Source organism: Papaver somniferum, chromosome 9 (genome assembly GCF_003573695.1).
Source record: "Papaver somniferum cultivar HN1 chromosome 9, ASM357369v1, whole genome shotgun sequence".
NCBI lineage: Eukaryota > Viridiplantae > Streptophyta > Magnoliopsida > Ranunculales > Papaveraceae > Papaver > Papaver somniferum.
This window is the reverse complement of record NC_039366.1, coordinates 136,918,351-136,928,856: the sequence shown is the minus strand read 5'-3', so window position 1 is coordinate 136,928,856 and position 10,506 is coordinate 136,918,351. Positions and strand designations below refer to the sequence as shown.

The 10,506-nt window shown below is 37.4% G+C and overlaps 2 protein-coding genes across 3 annotated transcripts; one reads left to right on the top strand and one right to left on the bottom strand.

Annotated features, from left to right (window-relative positions):
- Nucleotides 1-808: 808 nt before the first annotated feature.
- LOC113310748 lies at nt 809-5,940 on the top strand. Of its 2 annotated transcripts, XM_026559516.1 has the most exons (8): nt 809-3,655; nt 3,742-3,868; nt 3,980-4,062; nt 4,146-4,387; nt 4,486-4,572; nt 4,808-4,907; nt 5,031-5,214; nt 5,361-5,940. In XM_026559516.1, the coding sequence occupies exons 1-8, from the start codon at nt 1,211-1,213 to the stop codon at nt 5,720-5,722; spliced, it is 3,630 nt and encodes a 1,209-aa protein (XP_026415301.1). In that variant the 5' UTR covers nt 809-1,210; the 3' UTR covers nt 5,723-5,940. The 2 variants fall into 2 exon arrangements, 1 of the variants encoding a protein (XP_026415301.1); XR_003341365.1 differs by lacking the exons at nt 5,031-5,214; nt 5,361-5,940 and having other exon boundaries at nt 4,146-4,383.
- A 752-nt stretch (nt 5,941-6,692) lies between these two features.
- On the bottom strand, nt 6,693-10,106 carry LOC113310749 (cytokinin riboside 5'-monophosphate phosphoribohydrolase LOG7-like). The gene is made up of 7 exons (XM_026559517.1): nt 9,835-10,106; nt 8,742-8,839; nt 8,521-8,551; nt 8,327-8,426; nt 8,162-8,232; nt 7,461-7,604; nt 6,693-7,110 (listed from the first exon to the last, which is right to left on the bottom strand). The coding sequence occupies exons 1-7, from the start codon at nt 9,943-9,945 to the stop codon at nt 7,015-7,017; spliced, it is 651 nt and encodes a 216-aa protein (XP_026415302.1). The 5' UTR covers nt 9,946-10,106; the 3' UTR covers nt 6,693-7,014.
- Nucleotides 10,107-10,506: the final 400 nt, after the last annotated feature.

Below are 10,506 nucleotides of genomic sequence, written 5' to 3'. Positions count from 1 at the left end.
GGGACTAAAGCCTATGCATCAACTGATAATTAAATAAAGGTTGTACCTGACAAAGCTCGGCAATAATCCTTTGCGTCAAGTTGCGGTCCATGCGGAATCGTCGCTGAAAATCCTCATCGGAATAGACATAATCATGATTAAAGTAATTGTCGTGGTAAAAATGGATCTCGCCACGTCCATCTTCTATTCATAACTTCATATGACTCTAAAGGCATGGGTATGATCCCAGATTGTAATTGCAACATAAAATTTCGCCTCCTTCTATCTTGAATTGCATCTTCATCCATTTGACGCAAAAACTCCATACACATTTCTTCCTCTTCTTCATGCAACATTTCATCCATCTCCATTTCTTCCTCAGAATAACCAAAATCTGGATTCATGGTTGAAATTCGAAAGCAATTGAAATTAAGAAAAGATTGATCAGATGAAATATTGTTGTGAATTTATGAGATCAAAGCTCTGCTGTGAAAAGGTTTTTACCACGCACACCAACGACTACTTTTAAACGGACACCGAAATTTGTGAGATCAAACTCGAATTGTATTTATGGAGATAGAAACTTGCCATTTATGTGTCCCTTTAAAAGTAGTCGTTGTTGGCGTGTGCGGTAAAAACCTTATCACAGCAGGGCTTACAAAGAAAACAAGACCAAAAATTCAAAGGCTGAATTCTAACTTCTAAGGAGTGTGTCTCGTGAATAGTGTCCCCGGAAGGGAGCTTTTACAAAAAAAGAAAAAGAACAAATTCATTTTTTTCAATTTCTTTTCGCTTTATTTTCTTCTGAGCACACTGTACTACACTGCCACTCTCTCTCTTTCTTTATTTCTCTCTCTAGGCTGAACACTCTTCTCTGTACTGCCCACACTTACTACTCCTTCAGCGTCTCTCCTCTCAGCAAAACCCTCCTCAATGATTCCATTATGACTCGGCTATTCTTGCGAAAACCTTTATTATCTTTCTCACTCTTCTTTAGGCTTTCATATCAACCAAAATAGAGAAACCCTGAAATTTATTGAAGACTCACTAAACAACACTCTGCAGGTTCCTGTATAGCAAAATTACCACAATGGAACTAATCTCGTTTCAAGTAAGTTCATCTGGTTCCTGTTAGATTTATTTTTCTCCCCATTTCAGCTTGAGATTTCTAGTTTTACTTTTGGTTAGTTTGTGAGCATTTTTGGGGGGTTTCTCTAAAAACAAATTCAAAATGGCATTTCCAAAACTAGTGGGGTTTTCATTTGGAGTGGAGGAGCAAACTTTTTCTTCAGTTAATAGACAAAATGGGTTTGAAAATGAGGATAGGAGGAGAAATTCTATTTTGGGTCATTGTTCATCATCCCCTGTATGGATAGAGACAAGCAGTAGTTCTAGTTCTTCTTCTTTAGAATTTGCTCTTGGAATTAACGGCAGAAAAGAAGATGTGGGTGGTGGGTATTTTTCATTGCATGAATCATTTTCAGGAAGTTCAAAAGATGTTAATGAGAAAGAAGGGGTGCTGGGGTTTAGGAACCTCAATGTGAATATGGGTGGGAATGGAATGCCTGAGATTTCTAAAATGAGTAAACAAGTAATTCATGATGGAGGTTCTGATAGGATGCAGAAGAACAAAGCTTTTACAAAATGTGTGTCGCCGAGAGGTGATCATACTTGGTTGCCTAAGCAAGGGAACAGTATATCTAGTTCAGTCAGCAAAAGAATGAAACCTAATAAATCTAAGAATAGGAAACCCCTGGTAATAGAAGATGAGGATATGGGTGTTTCGGAGTCTGATATTCAGAATATGGCCAATCCTAATAGCTTAAAGAGCATTCTGTTATCATGTGGATGGATGGTAGTCGCTCAGGAAGGCCGTGATGCCAGTTATGTATCTCCATCAGGTTCTATTTATGGGTCTCTTCAGAAAGCTTTGGAAGTATTTTCCCGTGATGCTTCGAAATTTGCAGAGAGGCAATGCTGCTTTTCTCAGTCGGTTGTAAGTTTTAGAGATAATGTAGCTCAAAGAACTCCTAAGATTAAGAGGAAAAGTACTAGCAGGAGGACTAGAACTGTGGTTCAACCCATTGCAGAAAATGCAGCGCTACGGGAAAAATCTTCTGTCCAAGTCAAATGCTTGACTGGTGTGATAATAGAGTTGGATTCTAGTGACGTGGAAGTGGGCCAAGTGACAGCTAATACTGCGATCTGTACAACTGGTATTCAACAAGGAGACAAAATTCTTGGAGGGGAAACCATAATACCAGAGAGAATATATGATATGAAAATGAAAGAATTAGGAGAACGCACAAGTAAACCTGTTGAAAAAATATCAATGCCAGAGGAGGTGCATTTGGTGGTAATGGACAAGAAACTGAAGTCTTGCACCAAAGATGAGGGCTTGAGTGTTAAGAAGCATGCCAGTAATTGCTTAGGTCTGACTGAGATAACAAATAATCATAATGGCAGTGCTGTGTACCTGAATAGGGAGCGTCAGGTACAGCGGAGGTCTGTTCGTATCAAGGGGAGGCGTGTGCCGGTGGATGATGAACTTATGGGAGTGTGGTTTGATGAATATATGAAAACAGGACTGCCAGGGCCAGAAAATATGAAATATAGACAAGTAACTGAGCTGTTGGCTTCTTCCATGGGAGAGGAGAAGGTTGACAAAAAGTCTGGCATAGGAGCCTCGGCATATCCAGAAGAAATGGCTTTTGGAGAACTTCATCGTGAGAAGGCAAAATCCTGTAACAAAGATGATTGCTCGAGTAATGAAACCAATTGGTCCAAATGGATCAATGAGGTAGCAACAAATGGTCAAAGCGGGAATAGCAAACTGCAGCTAGACTGTGATTTCACTAGAGCCAGGAGATCTAAAAGTACCAAACGGAGGCATATTCCCGTCGGTTGTGAAGCGAATATGGGGATGTCGGCATATGGCAAATTTCCAAGGTTATCTAGAATTTTAGGAGATAGAGCGGCTGAGGAAAAGGAAACCACTAGTAGTTCTAATCTTTTCGAAATTTCCTTCGGGAATAAAAATGAAATAGAGACTCCTCTTTATGACAAACCCGCTCTTCCATTGAAGAAAAACTCAGCAAAAACTATGACGATTGGAAAATATCTCTCATATAGAAGCAAAAGAAAGCCTGTCAGCAGCAGATGTTCAAATGAGAAAGAGAAGACAAAGAGAAGCGGCGGGTGCAGTCTTACCGTCAGAACTAGAAATGCTGATTTTGAAGACACTCCCTTTTCTGAAACAAAACTTACCATCTTATCTTGGTTGATTGATTCCGGTGTACTGGCTGAAAACACAAAGGTGGTTTATAGAATAGAAAAGGATCAAAGGATAACATTGACTGGTAGGATTACTAGAGCAGGAATCTGGTGTAACTGCTGCAGAATGGTTTTGTCATTGTCAAAGTTTGAGGTTCATGCTGGTAGTAATCTTCGTCGACCCTGGACGAACATTCGCCTCATCTCTGGAAAGTCATTGATGCAGTGCCATAGTGAAGCATGGGAGAAGGAAAAAAGACATAGAAAATTTGGTTTCCAGGTGGTAGGAATTGGTGATGCCGATCCTAGTGATGATACTTGTGGAATTTGTGCTGATGGTGGAAACTTGCTATGTTGTGATGGCTGCCCTTCGACTTTTCACCAAGAATGTCTTATGCTTGAGGTGTAGCTTGTTCTCCTTACGTTTGGTTTATCCTTGTAAGCAGTTCAAGTTTAAAATTTTTGATTAGATGTCATGTTTTGTTTCAGTTTCTTCCAGAAGGCAGTTGGTATTGCCCATATTGTAGCTGCAGATTCTGCTCAAGGGGTGATCGTTGGCACGATAAATCCTATAGGGCCATGAGCTTGGCCAGTTGTAATCATTGTGGCTGCAAATGTTAGTCAACATCAATGTTTGTTTTCTTCGTAATCTCTTTATGTTCTATCTAGTTTGTGTAGGTGCAAGCCTGACCTTAATTGTGACACACTCAACTTATTTCTCATGTAGATCACAGAGATTGTGTTACCAAAAATGACGTAGATTCACTGGGTACGAATTCACAAGCGTACTGTGGGAAGCTTTGCAAAGAGGTTTGTGTATGTACATTTGTGTATAACATTCTAATGTAACATAAACTCCCATAATAATATCGTTCTTTCTATCATTAAATCAGGTTGCCTCAGGCCTTTCAGATATTCTTGGAGTATCAAACCCTATCTCTGGTGGCTTTTCTTGGGTTCTTGTAAAGCATCTTGATGAAGTGGAAGGTACTGATTCAAAACGAACACAATCCTCTATGATGGAATGCCATGCAAGACTTCCCTTGGCACTGTTGGCACTTCACGAGTGTTTCGTTCCTTTAATTGATCCGAGGAGTAGTCTAGATATGATTACTCAAGCAGTTTACAATTGTGGGTATGTTGCGTCCTGGAGCTTCTGTTTCCAATATTGAGATTGCTAATTACATATCCTCAGCAAATGGTTTCTTACTTTTCCAATCAACTGTCTATCAGGTCGAATTACAAACGTTTAAATTATGAAGGTTTTTACACTGTGATTCTGGAAAAGGATGACGAGATTATTTCAGTAGCAACTATAAGGTTTGCTCACGGCATTTACCTCTTCAATGTGCTCTATATTTTGTGATTAAAGAAACTTCAAGTTTCCGCGTTTCAGCATGTCCTTTCACCAATAATGTATTTGGTGGCGCGATACTAATGATGTTAAGTGATATCATCCTTACTCCCTAGATCGCAAAGAATAGTGTTCTAGCATCAAAAACCTAGACATATGCAAATGAATTCATATACAATATTTTATTTTTTCACTTTCTAGGCTCCATGGGTCACGAGTAGCAGAAATGCCATTCATCGGAACACGACCTTTGTACAGACAGCAAGGCATGTGCCGTCGCCTCCTGAATGCCACTGAACAAGTAAGTACTTTCTATGTCCTATTATGATTTCATGCTGACCCAATTAAGGTTCATTTACTATCTGGATTACATCTACTTCAATCTTAATCTCCTGTCTGCTGTTTGAGTTGTGTATCTTTCCAGATGTTATCTAAATTACATGTGGAAAATCTGATTCTTCCTGCTACTCCCGATATGCTGGGAACATGGACAAAATCATTCTCCTTCCAACATTTGGCATTGTCCTGTAAGAACGAATTTAGGAATTTGAACATAGTTCAGTTTGCTGACACAACAATACTACAGAAATCCATACACTGCGGAAGAGGTAGTAAATTATATGTTCTATCTCTCTGGCCAAATATATTTTTTATGTGTATTTCTTAGGAACCACCTTTGTTAATCTCTTCTTTACATTTAAAACCCAGAAAAGTTTGACTTGTATCTGTGCTTTGTGTATTTGCATATATGTAGATGTGAAGCAGTTTGGCGTTACTGACACTTATACTCAAGATGTTCTTAATTGCTCTACTCCTGAATACCGAATACAGGGCTACAAAGTTGCTACCTTAGGCTTGCGCGAAGAGATGAAAGCTTCTACTTCCACCCATGAAACGCCATTCCCCATCCTTCTAGAGGCCTCCAGAGGATCAGGTTTTGATGTTTACCCTGTCCAAAGTCCCTTGTACCAAAACATCAACAAGAATTCACTAATTCTTGAAAGTAAATCCACCACATTAGCACCAGTTGATAACATCATTATGACGAAGGTTTCTTTACGACCTGAGACAGTTTCATTAGGAAGCAGGAACTTACTAATGTCTGAGGGGTGCTGATGAATATTCTAACCGCTTGATGCTTTTGTTGCATCATCTTCAATATGTTGCAGTCCTTTCCTTTAATCGGAGGAGCAGAATCAAAATGCTGACCGATATCTGTGATGCATCACCTTTTGTAATTTTGTATGATTAACCACTGATATATATATATATATACACGATGCATCTTTTTTTGTATGTACACGAAACAAGTACTACTACTATATTTCTCAATATATGTTGACTCAGTGGTGTCGAAATTGGTTCAAACCTAAGCAGTATGTATTGCACAGCTTCTACCTTTTCTAGATTGAATGTTTTATTTGCAGGTAATATTTCCCTCTCCTGATTACAGTTTACATCATCACCTGCTGAAGCATCAACTAAGTAACAATGTTTCGGATCAGCAGGTGCGTCACTGCCGACCTATACTCCTATTCTTCGTCTCAATATATGGATAAGCACACATTGCCACTGATCGTTGCGCATATTTATCTTCATTTACTTGTTCTAGCTATTATTAGTTCACTCCATCAATTAGAAACTTTTCTGTATATAGAGAAAGGATTCGAAATTTACAAGGAATTGTTGGAGAGATTTAGCTAGCAAATAGAATTGGGCTTCTTGAGTTATTAGATTCGAAAACTAGGAAAAATGGGGTGGAAAGTCATAGCAGAAGTATCTCTATTAGATGAGATGGAGTTTGGAGATTTCCCAACATTATCAAGTGTTCCTAATTTAAAAACGAACGTTTCCGTCTGTTTTATTCTCCCTTACAAATATTGTATTGTACTGCGTTTGTTTGTTCGTGTGTGCATCCATCTTTTAATGTACATACCCTGTTTTAGTCTGCACAATATTTATCCATATTCAAGGCAAACAGCTGGAACACAGAGTACTGCTCCCCCATTCACAAACCGTGCATATACATTTTACGAATCAACTGTGTTACAATTTACATAGTACTGAAACGTTAAAGAGTAGAAAGACAAGAGACTGAGAAATTACTTTGAATTAACTTAATTAAACCTGACCTGCTTAGTTAATTCATCGTCACCAACAACAATTTTTTTTTTTTAAAATAAAGTCAGCCGACATACTATAGTAGATGAAACTTGTCGCTAAGAGCATTTTCCTTCTAGGATATTTGCTGCTAAGTATGTATGTGAGAAGAAAGATCAGAACTGTGTACACGCGATATTTTCCGATGAAGTATGTATATGTTAAATCCCCCCCAAAAAAACCTTCTAGAAAAGGTAACCAAAAAAAAGAGACAAAACATACACAATATTTCAGTGACCCTATCAGTACTACATAGCAACTCCTGATTCCGGCTCATAAGTTATCTTCTTCTCTGGTTCCCATACCAAACTTGCTGTTATCTCGTCGTACTCTGGCACAAACTCCTTTATTCCCAAGAGGAGAGTTGAAAAAGAAGAAAGGAGAAAAAGGGTTAGTCAACTTGAATATTGAAATCTAACTACACAACAATTCCAATATATAATGCTAGTTTGAAGATTAATCAGTTTGACATTCTGAAACATAAAGTATTCAGCTCCAGTGTGTGCTTGATCACGCTACTTATGTTACACTTATAATATTAGGAGTGCCAAAAAGGTAATGGTAGCGGTAGTGGGAATATTATCGAAGATTACGTACTGATAAGTTCAAAACCTTCGGATTAGAGTGCAAATCATAGTAGAGCTATTAACAAATTGTTTGGGATTTAAGCTAATACTTTAGTTACATATTATACCTCTAGTCCTTCCATCAGTTGCTCGGCTGTTGAGGCAGAAACGATAATGCGACGTGCAGAGGGAGAAATAAAGCCTTCATCAACTGCTTTGTCAATAAAAGACAACAGCGAGTCGTAAAACCCATCAACATTTAAAAGTCCCACCTGCACCAAAAATGATAAATGTTCCTCATCAATTTATGATAAGACGGGTAAACAGACATACTCTTGAATCATGTTCAAGGAACATTATCAGAATGTATTTTCTCTCTTAACTCTCATTTTTTCGATGAGTGTTAATTTTAAATGAATTTGCCCTTTTGCTAGCTTGTAAAAAAAACATTATCAAAATAAACATAAACAAGTTAAAGGTGTTGTTGGCTCTTGCTTTAACACTTAAATCATATACACATTAGTTTAATAGATTTAAAACCTTTTCCCATATGAAGGGAGGTTCATTCAAGTTGATCAGGATTAGATTGAATATTAAAGGACAAATCCTGTCGTTCTTACCTAATGACCCAATTGCATGTACGTGATTTAACTTAACTAACACATGGTAGGTGAGTGTTGCAGTGAACTCAGGTACTTGAAAACTTGGTTTTAACTTTTGATTTTTGAAAAAATTTACTTGTTCGTTCTTAGTCTCTCAAAAAAATGTAAAGAATATTACCAAAAGCAGATAACTTCTTTCCCTAGAGTGAAACAAGAACAGTACTTACAGGTTTACGGTGGATTCCAAGCTGAGCCCAAGTAATGACTTCAAGTAATTCTTCAAGGGTACCATATCCACCTGAGACAGAACAAATGATATCATGTGATCAGAATTAGATAGATGTATCATGGTAAATCTAAGGTTTTTGTTCCCAAGCCGATCAGATTCTCACCAGGAAGGGCAATAAAAGCATCAGCTTGACGAGCCATTTCGGCTTTCCTTTGGTGCATGTCAGAAACAGCTCTAACTTCTCCAACAGTCACACCAGTTAACTGCACGGGTGAAAGTAGTGAAGTGTTAATGCACTAATAAGTTGATTTAGGATGCTTTACATTATTTACAGAGAGGTTACAGAGATTTAATTACCTCTTTAGGCATTAGAGTTCTTGGAATAATCCTGCAAATTAAAATAAAGAGAGGGAAAAACAAAAAAGCTAATCATTATAGGGTTGATCAAGTTGCAAGATCGTCTAAACAGATCTCATATCTACTGCTTGTGGTACTGGTATAATACAGAGTAATATTCTTAAGAGTATGGAAGAAGTAAAGAATATGGAGAGAGAGAGAGAGAGGGGCAGAGAGCGAACCCTAAAACATGGCGCCCACCATCATGAACTGCCTGAGAAACAAGACCCATGAGTCCAATACTACCACCTCCATAAACCAAATCAATCCTTCTTTCCACCTTCATTCAAAAGCACATTGAAAATCAAACCCACAATAGTATATTTCTTGTAAACACCAAGTGTCACCCATGTCAAGGGTGCATGCAACAGTAGAACACATCACAATCATCACTGTAGAAACTATAATTATTACCACCACATATTTTACAAAATAAAATAACCTGCTAGTGTACTTAAATAGTTGCAAGTAATGGGTTGCATCACTTGATCATACACATTAAGAAAAAAAAGGAAAGAAAACTGGTTGGAAAAGGCCAATGAACCAATTTGTTATGTGATGATTAACAAGTAATAATAAGTGATTACAATATTTCATACTAAAATCCTGGGACAAAGGAAGGCAAAAGAAATCAAGACATGGATGAGATTGTGGTGGGGTGTGTGTGTGGGAGGTTTGCCCTAATTAGGGAGAACATGCTAGTGAGTCATGATACCAAGATAGCACGTTTGTTCTCTTGGGATTTGAAGGAGTTAATCCCACAAAAAGGTTTTTCTATTTTTTGTTTTTAAGAATTAATATTATTATACTAGTACTTCCTAAGAAAAACAAGATCATGCAAGATGACTGTGCCAAAGAGACAGCCAGGCTACAGCTAGCAATCTTTCATGCCAAATTCATCTCTTGAAGAAAAAGAAAAAAAAATTACTAGTAATTTTCGGTTTTAAATTTTATCTCATTAATGAATGAGATTAACAACACTAATCTCATGTTAGAAGCCAGTTTTAGTTGGTGCAACCAAAACAACACAGTTTTTTAACACATTAAACCAAAGAAAATAAGATATCAAGTTTGAATGAAATGTGAACAACACAATCAAATGAAGCAACTAGCTAATAAAACCAGACAATTATGAGATTGTGATCAAAAGTAAAACACTAACAGAAAGATCACAAAAACCCAAAAGACCCATGAAAATTTTCACTGTTTTTCTATTTAAATGAAGAAAATGGTTAATACACTAACAAGGGAAGGAGACAGAAAAATGTAAATTACCAATTCCTTTCCCAACTGAACAGCGGCTTCTTGATAAGTAGGTTTGTTTCCTGAACTACTACCACAGAATACGCAAACCCTCTTAAATCTAGAGCTGTTTGTAACCTCCATTTCCTTCTCTGAATGGGAATGGACAAATTGATAGAAATAGAACAAACAAAGAAGCTTCTCTTTCAACTCTCTCTGTTGTCTCTAATGTAAAAGGACTTGATAGAGATGGTATGAATGAAAACAAAGAAGGCACTATTCAGTATATATAGACTAGACAAACAAAAACCCTCAACCCCTGTATTGGACTTTTAAAGTTAAGAGACTATTATAATTGGAAGGCGAATGAGTCATGTCAGGATTTTCTTCCTAGTAATTATCGCGAGTTATTTTTAGGGCCATATTCACTCAATGTATACTGTAATTGTTTTCTTACTTGATACATCACATGTATTACTGTAATTGTTTTCTGCTAAAGTTAAGCATGCACTACCGTATTTATTAGCAAAATCCTTATTAATTACCATATAAATAAGGTAAATCAATCAATCCATATTTATCCATTCTCATTCATAGGGGGAGCAGCTGCAAAATGAACTTACCACGTTTGTGAGGGTAAAATACCCTATCGTCACGTGTAAGCATCACAGGAAGCGGCTGCAAGATAAGAAGGTGAATAAGATA